Source organism: Scleropages formosus, chromosome 4 (assembly GCF_900964775.1).
Source record: "Scleropages formosus chromosome 4, fSclFor1.1, whole genome shotgun sequence".
NCBI lineage: Eukaryota > Metazoa > Chordata > Actinopteri > Osteoglossiformes > Osteoglossidae > Scleropages > Scleropages formosus.
Genome location: NC_041809.1, coordinates 17,661,051 through 17,680,696, shown reverse-complemented (window position 1 = coordinate 17,680,696; position 19,646 = coordinate 17,661,051). Strand labels below are relative to the sequence as shown.

The window sequence follows — 19,646 nt, the reverse complement described above, 5'->3', positions numbered from 1 at the left end:
GTGTGTAAGCCGAACAAAGTAAATGCAACAGATGTGTCTCCTTAACTTGCTGCAGATTATATACATAATAAAATTGGCTGGCCATCTAATAAAAACTGTAAAGTGTTTCCAGTTGGAAAAACTCACGTTGAAATCAAGCAGAGCATCCATCTGATTCTGAATTATAGGTATGGTTTTCAGAAGCTTTTCTGTGTTCATGGTCCTCATCACACCGTCAGCTCTTTAATAAGAGACAGTTAAAATTATTAAAACATATTACATCAACAATCATAAAGAGGCATAGAAAGACATAACGTCTTTGAAATGCAAAAAATTAGTAGGTAGAAATCAAAGTAGAGAAAGTAGAACATGAGTTTCTACCACTGACTCAAAACAGAATTAAAACACAATTTCACTTTATTTCATAAGAAGCTAAAAATAAAAACTTGACTCCTTTGAGCAAGAAAGTTCTCTTACCCTCTTTTTACTTTTGTGAAGTCAAAAGCCACTTGTCTGTAGGACACAGCTTTCTCATTCAGATATCGGCTATACCTCCTGATGAAAGTGGACATGTCATAACCTAAGGATGACATTGGAACAACAAAAAGGTGTTTTGGTACAATAATGCACAACACACATGTGGGGAGAACCATTTGCATCTTTGTGGAAGTTGGTGTGTAAAATTTACAGAACTCATCTCACACAGATGCAAGTCATGGTAAGTAATACTTAAATACAAATTTCATTTAGAAAGCAATAAGCCAAGGCAAAAAAAAAAAAAAAAAAAAAGGGAAAAAAAAATCAGTTGGGTTCTTGGTTTCCTTCTGACCCAGATAAGACCCGGAACAACCAGTTATCAATGGCAGCGAGGGAGAAAAGGCAAAGGTCCAGAGACATATTTTGAGATCTATTTCCTCATGTCTGAAGATTTGTATATTCAAATATTTATCTCCATTCTGTAGTAGCATGACTTCACAGTCAAAAATACATACCACCTTTTCAGTTTGCAAACAGATGCACACCATTTTACTCTACTACTTACAGTCCTACTTTTGAGGGCTTGCTTCTTAAAACAGCAAAAATATGCATAAATATTGATATTTAATATGTCAAAAAAATTCAGGTTTGTTAGGGATGACACAATGAAAAGTCTGATAAAGGAAGAACGAGAAGAGTTGTACAGAGGAATTATGGAATCCGTAATTTTGTCAAACGGAAACAAGGGAGGTCTCCGACAGGCACTGGGTACAACAATCACAACTGCCCGAAATCTGACGCCGCATCGTCTTGCATTATGAAGTTTTTCAGTGCCCGTCTTCCTAATGTTCATCTGGGTAGTGGGGAGAATCAAACTACCATTTGTGGGACATCTACAGATGTTGCTTAAATATAGTAGTGACAATGCTTTCCATAAAACAAAGGGATTTAGAAAGAGACCCTTGCAAAAAGAAGGCCTATCGGTGAAGTCTATGCAGGACAATCCCCATCTCCCCCTCCCTTTGGGCAGCTCAGTAGGCACAAACACGCTGTGGCAGAAGAGAGGGGGGCAACTACTATGGTGTAGTAACCCTGGAGTGGCTGCATGAAAATGAAAAAGCAGAAAGTCTGGTACAGCCAGGAACAAGACTGGGAGGCGCCAATGTCTTCCCACAGACCTTTGTGTATGACAGCTCCCTCAGAATCGCGGGTGAAGAGACCTCACAGAGACCTTTGGCTAGACTGTCATCTCGCACCAGAGTGATGGAAAGCTCTGGTGAAGGTCCCACCCTCCCACTGCCAGCACTGAAAACCATTCCCTTGGTCTCAGACTCAAAGCAGAGCAGGAATATGGCTTTTTTTCGTAAAAAAAGAAACACCCTGCACATTCATTTGATGTGGCAGATCACATGTTTTTAATTACCATTTCAGATAAGTAAAAGGAATAGGTTTTTTTGTTGGACTGGAGTCACTCACCCTGTAGCCCACTTTTGTCCAAAAAATTGCTCAAGTTGAATAACGTGTTCCTTGAAGCCAAGTACTGTATAAATCGCTGCAACACACAAACGAGAAAGACTGGTGAACTTTTTGGAGAACGCAGAGCTAACAATTGACAAGTTTTTGAATGTATCCTACATTTACATATGTATATATTAAAAACAAATATTACATTTTCCATCATAAAAGGTTTTTTTTTTTTTTTTTTTTTTTTTAAAAACCACAGGACTGTAGCACACATTATGGCAAAACAGGATAACAGGTCTGATTAAAACTACAGTTTTGCAACATTCACTGAACTGAAACGAGGAAACCAAAAAAAAAAAAACTATACAAAATATTATATGGATGTATGTGTATTTACTTCTGTACACATTCGGTGACACTGCAGCAACCAATGGGACTAGAGGTCTTGGCATACAGAAGTACAGAGCAGTTAAGCCCAGTAAAATACAATAAAAAGTTTGCTCTACTTTTCTCTACTTTGCACGCCTGATATATGACAGAGCTCTTTGGAAGGCCAAAGCTAACACTGCTCTTCTGTAAACACGAACTATGGCAATTTCCAAACCAAATACTCATTCTCATACAAATAAGAGCAGCAAAGTAATCCTATGGTTACAAGAGCATGTTTTTCAAAACAAGTACAAGCACATATTACTGAGTGCGTTTCCTCAATAGTGTGGACCTGCGCACAAGGTGTAGCTTCAGGAATCGCTGAAATTGTTTTATGTCCTGAAGGAATCTGAATGTAACTGATTACCGAACTGAGCGTGAAGACACCAGGTGCAAAGGTTCTTCTCTCCAACAATAGCTGCTCACCTCATTGCCGTAGACCATGAGATGGTGTGTGGTGATAAGGGACTTGAAGACCACCACCCAGCTGGTATTAGTGGTCCTCTCAAACAAAGTGTCTGCCAGCTGGGGGATGTTCACATTCATCTCATTGGTACACTGGATCAGGTCTGGAGTTCCACAGGAAGCGAAAAAGACAGAGACAGAAGGCAATCATGTTATTGCTGCAATTAATAACTTTGATCCCATTCAGCTGGTACAACATTGAGAGCAGACATGTTTTCAAACACACAGGAAAACCGAATGGCCAGCTAGATCATTATCGTTCCTTGCTGACTTAAACCGAATGGGTGACACGGGGGTATCGCAGGGAGCAAGTGCATGCCACACAAGGAGTTTGTATGCAGGTCGCAACCACTACGCCTATCGGGTGGGCAAAGAAGCCCTCCGTTTCATTTCCCCTTGGCAGGCCTCCAACGCCATCTGGCCTGGAGTGAAAGTGGAGGCCTTATGGCTTGCTTCCCCCTCATGAGACACCTCTTTTATGGTACTTCTTCACCCTGTGCAAGAACTCAGCCAGGGAGACACTTTTCACCTTGCACAATTCTAACTCAAAAAAATCCTGCATCCCATTTTACCTTTTGTTCCTGCTTGTGCACAGAACACTGTGAAGAACAAACATCACAGTACAATTTTATGACAGAGTGACATCAGTGTCAGGTTCTACAGAGCAAAAAGAGCTTTTCCACAGTGAAGGAAACCCTTGTTGTAGTGACTAGATAACACAGTTCAAAAGCTTTGAACCCTCATCCCATTCACTTGTCCCCAGTCCATGGGCACACCCTCAGATAATCCTACTTGTGCATTTGAGAAATTACAAGTATGAAGTGACTATAAAGTCTTAAGTCAATAAGATGTCTGAAGCCTGGCCGACATTAAGCCATTTAATACTCTGATATTTAAGCTAATGTCTTTGTTCCCTTTAACGTATCCTAAGATGAAAGCCTTAAGAACACTGCCCACTAACCATCACTTCCCCCTCCTGTAGATCATATGTAATCAGTTTATGATTTTAAATTTTAATTATTTCCATGGCCATTAATGTATTTATACAACGTCTTAATGTGGCTTAATGTCTTAACGTAGCATCATTCTAACTTCCTGCTGATTCTGTCCGACTACATCTTGTACACACAAATAACAGCAAGTGGTCACTTTACCAACCAACCAACGTCAACAATCGCTTGTCCCGAGCAGGGTCGCGACGAGTAGGAGTCTAACCCGGAAACACAGGCAGCAATGCTGAAGGAGGAGGGGGACACACCCTGGATGGGACACCAGCCCATCGCAAGACACCCCAAGCAGGACTCGAACCCTAGACCCGCCCCCGTGGTCACTTTAAACAAGGTAAATTTAAACTGTATACTCAGCACCAACTGGACTTTAGATAGTCCAAAAAATTATATAAACTATAATTTCACTGTATTGCAAAGCAGTACAAAAGTCTTCAATTGTCAATATTATTCAACGTATTACACTACATGGTGAAAGTGGAGAAAGAGACAGCAAGTTAGGGCTGTAGCCTTACAGACGGAGGGTTGTAAGGGGTTTGAATCCTCACTCTGGCTGTAGTACCCCTGACAAAGGTACTTACCATGAATATCTGCAGTACAACTGTCCAAATGTATAAATAAGTATAAAGTTTATTATCCTACACAATAAGGTGTCTTGAACATAGGAGTCTACTAAAACGTCATGTAAAGCCATATAATGTAGAAAAACCACACAGAAAATGTGTTTACACACTTTTCGTAACGGACAACACTTGACAGGGTTGCTCATTTCCATAGGCACAGCTGTACAGAGTCTTTGCCAACTGCAATTAGCATTATGACACTGACAAAAGCCCTGTCATGTGACAACAAAAAGCCTTTGAGATGGGCAGAATGGGCCTTGTGGAGAGCAGCAAATGCAAGCTGACACACACACACCTGCTTAGAAAAAAAAGCAGACATTTTCGTGGAACGCAACATCTCATTTGAAGTTGTCAACCAAAGCATATAAGTGGACACGAGAATTACGAATGGACGAAAGGAATAATTCGGCGAAGCATGTACAGACCACCTGTCACTGACTCATAACGTACTACAGAAGCTGTGGCAGCAGGTAGCCATGGAGTCTGAGCCATTGCTTTACACTCAGAGGACTCAGGTTCAAATGCCACTCTTCCTATTGTACCCTTGATCAAGGTACTTACGTTAAATTCATATACCAGCATACCTGTATTTTTTTTTTTTTTAAACCATAGCTACTTCAGTATGCAAAAATACTAAGATGTCTTGGAGAAAACTGTCTGCTGAATTAATATAATGTACAAAGTGGTACCTGCAAAAGTATACAACAGAGAACTGGAAAGTGTTCATTGTCAAGATACCTTATATTTCACTGAGAGACACATTGAAGGGAAGGCGAGGCAAGTGATGATCACATGCAAGAATCCAAAAGGGGCTGGGTTTCTTAAAGCCAGATGAAAAGCTCTGGCAGGGAGCACCAGTCCCCCTCCCACCCCCACCCATGCACAAGCACTTCCCAGACAGAAGGAGATGAAGATACACAAACGTTTTCTGTTCCCATCCCTCTCAGGTGCAAGGGCCTTACTGTAGCTGCAATCAGCAGGAAGAGGAAAGACTCACCCTTCTGCCTCAATGAGAGGACTGCTCTGTACTTAACTGGTGACCAAGTGTCACAGCTGGAAAGCCACCAATCTCTTGAAGAGCTCCATCGAAGGACTCCCTGTCTGTGTTTGCCGCTATCTTTGGGAATCTAGAATGCCAGTATTCATGCCACTGCAACCAAAGCCTAACATGCATTAAAAAGCATAACATTTCTCTTTACATCACCCCAGTGTAAAAAGCTAATAGAAAACAAGAATGCAAAGCAGAGCATGCAAATAACCTGGAAAACATGCATAGAGTGGCCCTATGGCTAAGTTCTTCCTGTGAAGGGGGGAACAGGAAAGTGAACAAGTTAAAAGCTAAAATTCTTCAGCAGGCAGACAATACCTTGCATATGGCTGGTCTCAGCTGAAAGCAAGATATGCCACTAGTAACTGCAGGGTAATGTTGCCCTAATATAATATTTACAACAAACACATGGCAAATTTCAGTTTGGCAGTAACATAACACAAATATTTCATTAGTTTTGCTCACTCAAGACAATTAACTAATGACATGAGAACCACAGTGAACTGTAAAGAGTAAGAAACAAAAAAAGAAACCACAAGGACTCCAAAAATTTCACAGATGTGTTTTATGAAGCTATAAATTACAATTGCTGGCTTTATCCTTAAACTGTCAAAAGATTCACATTTAATTGCCTAATGCCACAATGAGCAGCAAATTGATTTCTGCAACAAGGTTTGTTCAGCTTCATTGCTTCAGTTAGCAGGCATCTCAGAACTGGAATTTTATTCATTTCTGGGACCATTTCTGACAATGTAAATACCATGGCACATATGTAGATATACTGTATATCGCCAACTGTTATTAAAGCCACTGGCACACCAACTAGAGGTTGCCAACCAAAGATGGTCTGTTTAATTTACCTCATTTGCTCTGGTTTATCCGATTCGTTTTTTGTTGTTGTTCAGCACGTTAGCCGTAAAATGTTTGCCAATGTCATACGAAGTCCGAGTTGAGTGCTTCGTTGTCTGGCAGAGTACAACAAAAAGTGACCTGATGGTAACCCCTACACCCAGGAAGGAGCAAACAGCTCAAGCAAATTGTAAATCACTTTCATCCACTATGTTAGAGCTCCATTACAACATTTCTAACGCATGAAAGGGACGAAAAAAATGATAGCCGATTTCTGTAACGTAATCACTGATACTGAAGCTCAAAAGCTAAATCTGAGAGGTTTGGGAGGGGGGGGGAAGATGTTCTGGTTGTCCTCCTTTGCAACGCCTCCACGTGTACAATTAACCATAATTAGTGCTGCTCCACAGTTCAATTAGACACAAGAACTGAGAAATGTCGTGATGAATGTTTTAGTTCGAGGAGAGTTGGTACATACAACTCACTAAATCCAACAGGGCAAGCAAACAGAACAGTACAGTATTTCTGAATCTCTACCACTCACTGACTCTGGGGTCAAATGTAATTTTGCACAGCATCCTTTAAAACTGAGCTTTTAAGATTCTTTTAACAAATTTCCATTAACTGATTATTCCCTCATTCTTTGAAAAACTTCTTGATTAATGTCAACATAGATGCATGAAATGCATAAAGTAGTAAAGGCACAGACAGTGATGGTTCGAGTTCTGAAGCAATGAGAGTCGTCTTTTCACTGAAACATTTAAGGTTGCGATAGGCACAGAAATTCACTATTTTATTTAGAGACCCCTAAGGGAGAAGCATTCTCGTTTTCCTGCCAAGGCTTTAGATAACAGTGCTCAAGAAGTAGAAGCCAGTGCAGCTGGACACAAAGGAGTGCCACATTCAGCACCGACAACTGGAAACGTGAATGATCTGGAGTGCAGCCCACAACCGACAGAAGCATGGCAACACGGAACTGGCCGCACTCAGAGGGACTCGGATCCAACATCATTTGCTGTGGGTTTTGATGATTTCGACCAGCTACGACAAGGCCACTGGCAATCCAAACCAGGCAGTGAGTTCACACAAGTTCACGCAAACTTAAAGGAAATCAAACCCATTCTCTAAGGTCAGCATCTATCTCTAACAGACGTCCTGTGCTCACCGCTTGCCACAGGGCTGGGAACTGGCGGCTCAGCAAGACCAAGATGCAGTTACAGGATTCTAATTATCTAGGGAAACCATCTGTAGGACAAATCAAAACAAAACACAAACCACAAATAGAGAGTGTAATGTCTCGCTAGTCCTCTGTGTCCCAGCTATACAATAGGGAGTCAACTGGCTCAAGATCAAACTGAAGTGCAAGCATTCAATGTGCAGGGCCAGACACCTTATTAATGGTCAATGTTAAAATATAAACAGTCAATTCCATTAAATAAGCAAAGTTTAAAAAAAACACAGAAAAAATAGGCAGGATCCTAAATTTAAAAAAAAAAAAAAAAAAAGATAGTTTCATGTGTATAAAATTCAGAGTTCCTACAATTAACAGACAAAAATATCTACTGTTCTTCAGCTGCTCTTTCTGGTCTAAAAAAACTGATACTCCTAAGTTTAAAAAGCAGCTAATATAACAAAAACACAAAAAACTGATATGAAACAATAAGCTTCATTCGCCCCAAAGACATACAAAAATTTCACCACTGCAAAAATTCTATTTCAAGCGCCATCTTTTGTACTTCAAACTAAGAACAAAGAATTTTGTTGCATGCTTGCTTCTATAATAAAAAGGTATTCATTAACAGGAAACATGTTGAAAGCCAATTTTACAATCTCCCACTTGATCACCGCATTCGCCATTTTTCATTTTGCACAACATCCTGTGAGTCGTTTACATTTTAAGCAATCTGAGGGAGCAGAAGAATGTGGGAGATGCCCTCCTATGACAAGCCCACTGCTCCACACTTCACAGAAAATCTGAAATGGGATTCCCTGTATAACGGTTCGCAGAGGTAAGAAAGCTCAATGGGACCACTTTCTCGTCAAACGAGCGCTGGCTTTATGGCCTATATTTTACCGATATCACGGGAAAGGGGCTGTAACTAGGGCAGCATAACCTTCCTGAGCTGCAGCATTCGCTCTCATTGGCTACGTTAGAGGGATCACTCTAAGCCCTGAGAAGTACAGTAGAATGAAGGCCGATGGCATTGCATTACATGGTGCATTATACCACGGCACGCTTAAATCAAAGCGCAATCTCATAATGCGCAAGGACAAATCAAGCATGTGGCTGGCCCGCGAAGCGCTCACTGCTGAGAGAATACCTCTATTCTGAGGGCCATTTCAGGCACAGATTCAAAGGGAAGGCATTGAAAAGAAGGAAAGCACCAGGTGGCGTAGTGGTTAAAGCTGCCACCTCTTGACGTAGGACCCTTGAACAATGTGCTCACCTTGAACTGATACAGTAAAAATCAACCTACTGCATAAATGGCTACATAACTATCTTATGGAATTTTGCAGTACATTTGAGTAATTACAGATGCCCCTTGACTTACGCAAATAGACCGTTCTTCAACCCTTTATGCAAGACAAAAGTTACACATGGCAGATCCCCCCCCCCCCCCATTCAACACAGGCTAGCCTACCCCAGCCTAGGCATTTATTGCAAACACGGTATTAAAAAATTACACAATATAATTCTCTAGTAAATGTCAGACATATTAAAGACTGAAATATTTTCAATTTAATCTCCAAATCGATTGCTGTACACTTGCGATACGGTTCTCGTTTTCCTTCGAGTGCATGTTTACCACCAGGCATTGAGAATAATGAAATAAGCAAAGAAAAAATGTGGGGGAAAAAAAAGCACTACACTAACGAGAGGAGACACGTTCACGGTTCGAAAAATGTGAAACTGGGAAGATGCAGCTTCCTGCCTTGTCTGGCTACGCTCACTTGCACTTAACATACGTTCAAATGTTTTGTGTACAATAAAAGCGCTATCCGTAAATAATGTGTATGCTGGGAATTTTTTCTCCTAAATCTGGATTTACGTAATTCGAATTTACGTAAATAGACAAGTGTCTGTACTCTAAGGAGACAAACCCTTCACACTCAAGCAAACAAGGCAGTACAAACAGGGCAAGCACTGCTGTCAACAGCATGACTTTGGGGTGTTTACTTTATACAGGAAGGATGAGAGCTCTCGGGAGATGGATCTGGGTTTGCGACCCTGCAGATGGTACTGTCCCAATCCTCCAGGAGGACCATCCATGTGTCAGCACTCTCATCAGACCCTACTATGGTCACATGCAAACTGACCGGTGCTGGTCCAACATGAGCGAAGAGCAGCAGGGCAGCAAAGCCCCATGGGGGAAGAGAAGTGTGGGATTGGCCATGTATGTTAGCGATACACTCAGCAACACTTATACACCTTCAGCTGATCCAGCTACTCTTGGCACCCAAATCCTGTGAATCCCTCCCAAAACAGAGAAATTTGCCCAAGACTGTAGAGCCTCAGAGATGAAAAATTATGTGAGAAGTCACTAGTATCGACAAATACAGGCAGTAAAGTAACCACACCTTAGAGACACTGTAGAGCAGAATCATTTGATAATCCAGAAATCCTTAAAGCTGTTTACTATAGAGTAGCACTGTATGTTTGTGCTCAACAAGCAAGCCCAATGTGTACAATGTAGTAAAGAAAATTAACTGAAAGACCGCTAAAAATAAGCACAAACTGAACTACTGTATACATATTCATTATATACACATTACAAAAAGTACATTTCCCAAGATCATTAGTGTACTTTCCCTTTGCCATTGATAACATTTTAAATTAAGAGATCAAATGAGGGAAAAAACCAAATTATTATCTGGCTACTTTGTCAAATGGGACTAACAGTGTTGGATAACTTTACTATGACCTACCCATTTATACAGAAGAATATTCTTACAGTAGCAGTTCAGAGAAATTGTCTTGATCATAAGTACTGCAGCAGGAAAAGGGATATGAGCCTGCGGCCTTCCAGTTGGAAGGTTTGCAAGAGCTCTAACCATTATACCACCATGTGCCCCAACTGAGGGCTACTGCCCTTTTGTCTAGTTTCCTTAACCCACCTTTTATTTGATGATGATGATGATGATGATGATGATATTTGAAACTTATGTCTGACCATTACCATAAAACCAAAAAGGAAAACTGCTGCAGAATAAAGAACTGTTCTGTACCTCAGGTTCAGACTGAAACAACAGGAGCTTCTAACCTTAGACAGTCCTGTATAGAATTCTGTACAGCAAACCCTCATATATCCCTTCCATGAAAAAATGAGTTCCACAATACAGTTAAATTTTGGCAATACGATGAAAACATGATTGTTTTCTTCAGAGTGTGTTGATGTGACAGCGGAGGCGTGGGAGGAATGACAGCCAATCAGCCAATGAGCAGCTACCTAGTGGGTTGATGCGTCTCGGTGGCTCCAGTTGGTGGTGTCAGAGGAACTGCTTCATTGTTTGTCGCTGGTGAAAGTGCCAAAGCTCCAATTGTGCCCTTAGTGAAATTTAATTTTATGAGTTATTTTTCACTCAATCCACCAACACCAATATCAACGGCAGCTCATTCTAATTTATTAGTGATTTTTATATGTAAATAATTTTCCATGGAGAAATTCACTCTGACAGCAATTTCAATGGCAGCAAACCTACATCTTTGGACTGTAGAAGGAAACCCCTGTGAGCACAGGAGGAACATGCAAACTCCACTGGCTGAGCAGGGATTGAACTTATTCTCTCAAAGAGTTCAGGTGCTTTGAGACGGCAGCAGGACCCACTATGCCACCGTGTCCATCTGTTTATCATGTTAAATATCTTTTTATTGTGTTATTTTATTATGTTTATAAGGCTGCAAAACATGCCAGGAATGATTTCTCTATAAGATTAAAAACTAATTTTTGGGCTTGTGAATGAATTGACAGTATTTAATGTGCATTAATGGTTTCACAATACCATATCTTCACTATATAATGGTGACACTGGGAAAAATTTATTGTGTGAGAGTTCACCATACTTTAAAAGCAACCAGCACAGCAATGCAAACAGGTCTTCAATAATCTTACTGAGACCAATAAAACCAGGTGTCCTTGTCGGTGATTTCCGAAACAAAAAAGCAATCTGGTCAATATTACAGAATAGAAAAGCTCACACACACACACACACACACACACACACACACAATGGTGAGGAATGAAAGAGCAGGCATGCGATTCAGTTTAAAATAGTTGAAGTTAACCAGGAATAACCATTAAAAAAGAATGAGCCTAAAGCATTAAGGATAAAAAGGTCACCACATGTGCAACATTCAGGTTCACTGAAAGTCACTGCATTTGCTACGGACAAGAAAAGTAATACTACTACATCACTTGTAAATTATTAAAACTATAGCCATAAACAGTTGTGCTCTTAAGTAGATATATATACATGGGTGTTGGTCCTTAAACTCACATTAGCTATCTGAATACTCAGGAATGCTAAACCAAAGCAAGATACAGCTGTGTGCGTTTTCAAAGTGTCTAAAATGTGTGTATGCTTTTTGATCCATCAGTGTTAGTTTTAAAAAAAAAAAAAAAAGGACAACAGAAGAGATAAACCTATAGGCTCAGTTCCAAGGCCTACTCCTGCAGTCTGGGTACCTAAGCTTGCATGCTTTAAAGAATAAGTATACAACAGTACAATGTATAGAGCCATAATTTAAGTCAAAAAAGCTTCTTCCTGAGGAAGATTAACAATGCACAACATTTTCAGAGGTCGCAGTGTGCACAAAAGTTATTGAAAATGTAGCCATGTCTTGGGTTGATCCCAGGTGGGAATACCGCACCCACCAAGGGACCAGCATAAATTTAGCACCAGGAAAAAACTGATGCCATCACAACACATGGCCACGGGTGGAGACAATGAGGGAGCAAGTTTGGGTTAATTTTAAAGTCTTCTAAGAAACTCCCACCATCTGCATATGCAGCAGATTAATCCTTATTTGACAGAAAAGAGAATCAATCAACTGGTTTCAGCATGTATTTTTTAAAAAAAAAAAAAAAAAAAAAAAAAAGCCAGTGAAAAGGCAATGAGACTGGCTTATCAGGAACTGCCCACCTGTGAATGACTCAGTGTACACTGCAAGATCATTCCTTGCCTCCAGGCCCGGTGCTGTTTTCTGGCCATAGAGAGAGTTCCTTGTCTGCTTATACCTTACTTCCTGGAACCATCCTAGAACCGTGCTCAACCTGACAAATCACATTTTCAACCCTGTACAGTTCTACATGCCTGACACTGCGGGGAAGTTACGTAAAACGGGGCACCATAACGCTGCCAGGGAATCTAGTCTACCTATCTAAATGTAAACTAGTTCCTAATCTTAAATCACTTAATGTGCATAGAGTACATAATGATTAATAGGAGCACGTTGTACACTGGACACAATGCAATTAAACACGTTCATTACTTAAATGAGTAACTGTTGTTCCCAAAAGCCTAATAAAACAACCCCACACAGCTGAAGGAACCCCAATCCAGAGAATGAAGAGTTCAGGGAACTTCTGAGGCTCTCAATTACTCTTTTAGTCTTGATAATACCTGATAATGGGATCAAATCCCCATTTAGACAGATGGTCTGTATCCCAAATAGCACTACATACAGGGAGAAGAAACTAAAACAGCAGTATGTATGAATGAGGGCAATTAAAAGATGATCTTTAGAGAAGCACACTCTATAAACATAGAGAAATGTGTGCGATAAAATTTGGGGACTTTACGAAACAAACCAAAAGCTGCCTAAATAACTACTGTTAATGTTCCAAGAACTGGTCAAGAGTCTCACTCAGTTACATTCCTTAGGGTCAAAGAATAATGTACAGTCTTCATCAGTTTTTCTCCTCAATTACATTGGGAAAGCCCAAAGTAACCGTAAAACTCATAAAACTGATTTGGTACCATACCAGACACACTCACCTCTCGTAGAAACAATTAAGTAAATTCTAACAGGATGCAACCTACATATCAAATTGAAATCTTTTATTTACTTGTATATCCAAAATAAATCCCAAACAGGGGCGTGTTAAAAGGCTGAGCAGAAGAGACATCATACTAACGGGGGAAAGTTCTACTTGAGTTAGCTGGGCATAAAAGTAGACCAAGAGACGGGTTGGATGTAAATGTCTCTCTTCACACATCACTGAATGCTGAACTATTCACAGCTTGCTAATTATGAGGTCTGGCAATAGCGAGTATTTACCAATTGTACAATTGAGAAAACCAGAAGTGGAAAGCCAGACAGCGACATTCAGAAACCCACCCACCTGAACTTGGGAAATGGAGTAGTCTATCAAAATGAAACGGGAGGGTGGGGACAAGGGACAACTATTTTAGTCACAAAGGAAAGTCCGACAAACCGTCATACCATTGACGTATGAAATCCCAGTCACCTTCCTCCTCGGATCCCACCACGTCCCCGTGACAAAACTTGCTTTCGAGAGGTCAGTCAAACAGACAACAGTGGTGAATGGCTTGGCCTCCGAACAGTCCCGTTCGGCTTTAAAATTTCAGACATGCCTTTTAAAACTAGACAAACACAGTGTACAATTTCTCCTTTCGGAGTTAAAACTAAAAATAGCTACTCACAGGAAATTAGCCATGTGGGTCTCCAGCCATGAAACCAAGAGTGTATGTTGTGAAGTACAGCGGGCTGAGGAGCTCCTGATGTGGCCTAGCCTCCCTCCTTCAGAACCGATACTGGAGCTGAATAGATGGCCCAAGAGGGAGAAAAGAAAACTACAGGAGTAGCCTTGCCTTAAAGCAAGCACACAGTTTTTCTGGTCAGAAGAATGTGGATGAGGATTACTGAGAGAAAACAGGAATCATTTTACACCCCTGTAAAGTATTAAGATATTGCATTAATGAGCAAAGGTTTAGGCTCATATCTGCACTATCCTGAAATGCCCTCATAAGCATGGACTTTTGCTCCTTTTACAATAGAAAAGAAAAAGAGAAAAAAAAAAAACACACACTGGTACACATTTAAAAGTGCGCTGAGGGACTGAAGTCCATCTTGCCAACTGATCTCGGTAAAGGCATTAAAAATGTCTACAGTAAAATACATTTACTTATGACATCAGTAGTGTAGCCTTACTGTATAATAAGAGGACAGGGCCAAAAAAAAAAAAAAAAACCTGAACATCCAGAGCATGACGGCCTGATACAACAGAAATGTGCGACAACCATCTGCATCAATCCCTCAGAGATCCTAAATCTCTCTGAACTACTGATATCCCGTTAGAATTGCACAAGGTTACTCGTGCAGTACCACCTTCTAGCTGTGAATAAATACAAGCACCCAGCACGATATTACAGTATAAATTTCACAGACCAGTAATTTCAGGAATGTATTCTTGTTCATCGTTTCTATATCTAAAGCTTAAATACGAAAGACTCAGAGTAAGACCAGACTTTAGGCAAAAAACACCAATGAAAGCATTAAAAAAAAAAATTCAAGTATGCCAAATGTCCACATCTACAGCATATTATCTTCTACAGTGCAGAGATTAGCATCAACAAAAGCTGTTGATGAGAAGGTCATACATATGCTAATGCACAAAATCACATAAGGCAGATAGTAAGCATAATCACACCAACACAAACTATTGTACAAAATTTAATAAGCTGAAGCATTTAAAGTTCTTCCAGCAAAACTCTGAAAAAGACCAGTCTGACCTCCATTCATTCATGAAAAAAGTACTTCAAGTTTTCATTAAAGGACAATCCTACAAAAACCCCCTACTGTGCCCCCAGCATCAAACCTTCAAATGTGACTGCTCCAATATACCTCTACAGCAGAGGTTCTTAACCTTTTCTAGGCCACGGACCCATTTGAGAATCTGATGAAAGCCAAGGCACCCATCCTAGAAAAACAACCATAAATAAATTCAGACAAAATATTGCACTAAATTGTGCTCACTGGAATTTTGTCATCTTCACACAGAATTATAGTAGAGATGATGTGTGATAGCTGAGAGAGTAGTAGTTAGAGCTGCTGCCGAAGGTTACTGGTTCGAAACTCACCTACTGCTGTAGCACACAAGCGAAGTGCTCACCCAGAAACACTCCAGCAAAATTACTCAGCTGTACAAATGGGTAAATAACTGTAGGTATTTTAAAATTGTAAGTGGCTTTGGAGAAAAGCATCAGTTAAAAGAATAAATGTAATGGCACAGTATTTTTTCCCATTTTAACTTTTATTTAGTTACTCTTTTTTAAAGCAATCCAACACTTGAGATATGCCGTGAAGCCCATCCACAAAATCCAAAGGGGTCCCTAGGGAACCCCAGCTCAACAGTGACTGAAATGACAAAAAAAAACTTTATATATAAAAAACTCATCTGCTTGCTTTGTCCAAGGCAGACAATGTTAGTGATTAACTTTACAATGACAAATTTATTCAGCAGAGAATTCTTACTGTATCAATTGCAATTGACAGTAACTGCCTTCTTAAAACATACAACAGTAAGAGACGGATTCAATCTCAGAACCTTACACTGCAGGGGATCAGTCCTAACCAGGAGAGAGAAAGGAAAGCAAGAAGAGGGGGGGGAAGAGAAAAAAAACTTGCTGCCCTGGAAATACCTAACAGTAGTTAGCATTGTACAAAAGGGTCCTGACCTCCCCTTCATAGTAATGTGGTAATTATGGTGTCACATATGTACATACATATATATTTTTGTGTGAGTGTATACACAGAAATAGAGCCTTCCTGTTTAACACACCACACACATGCAGAGATAGACCCTGTTACAAATGCTCAGGAATCTTGAACATATGAATCAGAAGTTGCCACTAAAACACTGCAGCTGCACAGGGTTGTTCTGATGTGTCATTATACTATAGAATATTTAGATTTTTCTAAAGCAGCAATAATACGTATATAGGATCGATGGCAACAGACTAAATAAATGGGAATAAGTCTAAATAGTGCAAAGATTTATTTTAATTATAAAAATTAAAAAAAAAAAAACCATGCCAGGGTTTCAGTGGCTGAAACAATTCGAGAGTCTCAATAATGTGGGACAAAGTTCCCCAACAGCTTGTGCCTGACATCAGAGTCTAATGACTGTGTGAGGAGGCTCTGCGTGTCAGAATGGTGCTGCGAGGGGAGCGAAGGTCAATGGCACGCCAACACTGTGGTTCAGAATATTGCTGCAAAGAGCGCAAAGATCAACAACACGACACAAGTACACAGCACAGTATAACACAACTTCGTGCATCAGAATGGTGCTGCGAGGGGAGCGAAGGTCAACAACACAACACTTAACTATGAGGGTTAGGGCTGCTGGTCAATGAAGGGTTTGGCATGTATGTAACTAAAGGTTGATCGTGCTAGTTAGTGGAAGTTGGCCATGCGGGTTAATGAAGGTTAGATTTGTTGATTAGTGACAGTTGATCGCGCTGGTTAGTAAAAGGTTATCTACGATGGTTAAAGGCTGATTGTGAATGTTAGCAGTGCTGGTTAGTCAAGATTGACCTGGTCAATGAAGGCTGGCTTCAAAGGTTAGCAAAAGTTGTTTGCGCTGAAGGTTGGGTTAGCTAGCTGTGTTGGTTAATGAAGGTTGGGCAGGCTGGTTAATTAAGCCTTAAGTTAAGGATAGTTTTGTTAGTGAAGGACTGTGCTTATTAGTCAAGGTTAGTTGCTAGCTAAGCATGGTCATTTGTGTGCACTTCTCTCTCACCTCACACATCACCACCACAACGCCTGAGGCAAAAAAAAAAAAAAAAATCGTCCAGAGAAACTTAAATATCTCCTCCTTTCACAGCGGGCCCTCAACAAGCAAGCTACTCATTATGATTATACCGAGACGACATTTTTATGCAGAGTCTGTATATTTATATTCGTTTACGTGCCGTTTTGGTTTGAAGGTTTACCTCAGAAGTGAGGGAGTGTGAGCTGCAATGACCTGTTTTATACGAATAAATCCGATCTCCAAACACTGGGGTGGAGACGGACACTTTTACCTTTGTGGGAAAGACATGATGGTGGAGCTTAAGAGGCAGACAAACACATCTGGCAGATCTGTCTGCAACCACAAACTTTATAAAATAACAAAAATGAAAAATTCAAAACGGGCGCCGCGTAACCCATTTTCCACCACGCCGGCTGTTTTTACGGCACATTTTGATTTTTTTGAACGCGTCCTCCTTTCTGCCCTCCTTCAAACAACAAGAATGCCGCCGCATCGCATGCTTTTCTTTCTATTATCATCATCATCATCATCATCATTTTAATAGTGTGACGGCGGAGCGGTACGGATAGCGGGAAGGAGGCCGCCTCCGCAGCCACACACACACACACAGACACACACAAACAGGCCTCGGCCCTCAGTCCCGGACCGGCGGCAGGAGCGCGGCAAAGCGCGTCTCCGCGAGAAGAGAGGAGTAGGGACGGAGGACTGGATCGCCCAGCGCGGCCACATAGACATACTCACAGTCTAAGTGCTTCTTCTTGGGGCCCATGATCTCATGCGTGGTGGCCTTGCACACGGTCTTGGACACGGCGGAGCCGGTGACGCTGTGCTGCGCCGCCGTTATCCGGTCCGTTATGCTTTGTCCAGACATCTCCGCTCTTCGTAGGTGGCCGACAAGAACAACAATATGTCTTCCCAATGTAAAATAGCTGGTATTGTGCTTTACCCTCCGGCTTCCGACGTCCCGACACCTGACACAAAATAAACAGTGGAGGATGGGGCGAAGAAAACCCAGCCCGGCGCGTGAACGGCGAAGCCAGTGAGAAAGATTCAAAAAAGAAAGAAGAAGAAAAAAAAAAAAAAAAAAAAACAAAAACAAAAAAAAAAACACACAATTAGCTAACGGGTATCCACAGCCCAATCCAAGAAGCTCCGATGTGGACAAGGTGCAAATTCTCACTGCAAACGGTCCAAATCCAGAGTTTCCTTTTCCTATTTTACAGTTATAAGCGGTCCTCTCTTTCTTACTCCCTCCTCACCGTGTACCTCTCTCTCTCTCGCTCCCTCGCTCTTTCGCCCCCCCCCCTCAGTCACTCTTTCCTTCTGTGTCTCCTGCTCTTTTTTTCTCGCCTCCCCCTACTGAGTTTAAATGGACTAGAGGCTTGCAGGAAAATGGCGGGTCTGTTTCCTCTTCTCACTGGAGCCTCCCAAGGTTTGTGGGGATACCATAGCCCTCGCTGTCTGGCTGCGGTCTAGCGCTTTCGGAAGCTACTGCCATTGTGGCTCAAGCTACGCGTTAGACTTCGTTGGCTTTTCTCCATGATTAGAGCCAAGATGGCAGGCGCGGCTGCATAGTTTTACATTAACCATCGCGCTGACGGCTTTGTGTCACGTGACGGCGTATCTAAGGGAACAAAACCGAATATCATCCGTTTTCCCAGCGATGCATAAACGGGCCTCGTCCCGCTAGTATTTTGGGTTGTTGCTGTTTGGTGCAATGATTGTCCGCTACAATGAAAACACTCAATTTTTATCTCACCAGATAATGTCTGAGTAAATTTGAAGGATGCCACACAGCCGCGCTTGGGTCGGGTCACACTCCCCGTGGAATAAAACAATACCTGGCTTTAATGATGCAACCAGACATTTGATTTGAATGACACCCCATAAATTGCAGGTTTAAGTTATTTTTTAATTTACTGTAGATATTAGTTTAATTACTAGTAGGCACAAAATGTTGAATACCAGCAGTGTTTGTGTAATCAGTTGCGTATGTTTGCGACTGGTGTTCTTATATAGTCGGAAGAAAAAATAAAGAAAGCAGGGGTCACTTCCATTTTGTTTTTTTAATTTTGAATAATTATATTTTCATGAATTATATGTTCGTTCCAGTAACATAAACTGAAAACCTCATTCCTTGAAGTAATCGAGTAACATTTTTCCAAAATTGCAAACAGGAAAGTTCCCCTTTGTTTAAAAAAAAAAAAAAAAAATCATTTGTTGAGACATTGGTTTAATAGAAAAACTCAGACTCTGTTGGAAATCTGTGGAACTTGCTGCAGCTGGACTTTTTTTGTCACTGTGAATTGCTGTTTCTTTCCTTTCAATCTTTTTTTCTGGAAGGTGGAGTTTGAAAAGTAATGTCTAGGAAATCAAAAAAGGAGAAAATAATGCATCTTAATTGTAAGATTAATTACTTCTACCATGAATTATTAGTTTCCATTACGCTCTGACAGCAGCTAAAAGCAAAAATTGCAGGTTGTATATCTTATAAGCTCAAAAACTTTTTCCCCTCATTAAATTCTCATGT

General features: G+C 40.9%; 1 protein-coding gene across 22 annotated transcripts in view; it reads right to left on the bottom strand.

Annotated features, from left to right (window-relative positions):
• Positions 1–18,607, bottom strand: part of picalma (phosphatidylinositol binding clathrin assembly protein a) — a 37,516-nt gene extending 18,909 nt beyond the window's left edge. For 10 of the 22 annotated variants that reach the window (XM_018755257.2, XM_018755261.2, XM_018755260.2 and 7 more), the window contains exons 1-5: positions 17,858–18,607; positions 2,776–2,918; positions 1,933–2,008; positions 457–559; positions 127–220 (exon numbers count right to left, since the gene is read on the bottom strand). In XM_018755257.2, coding sequence (XP_018610773.1) covers positions 127–220; positions 457–559; positions 1,933–2,008; positions 2,776–2,918; positions 17,858–17,987 — 546 coding nt within the window. In that variant the 5' untranslated portion in view covers positions 17,988–18,607. The remainder of the gene's footprint in view (positions 1–126; positions 221–456; positions 560–1,932; positions 2,009–2,775; positions 2,919–17,857) is intronic. The other 12 variants (XM_018755267.2, XM_029251049.1, XM_018755270.2 and 9 more) reach the window with 2 other exon arrangements.
• Positions 18,608–19,646: the final 1,039 nt, after the last annotated feature.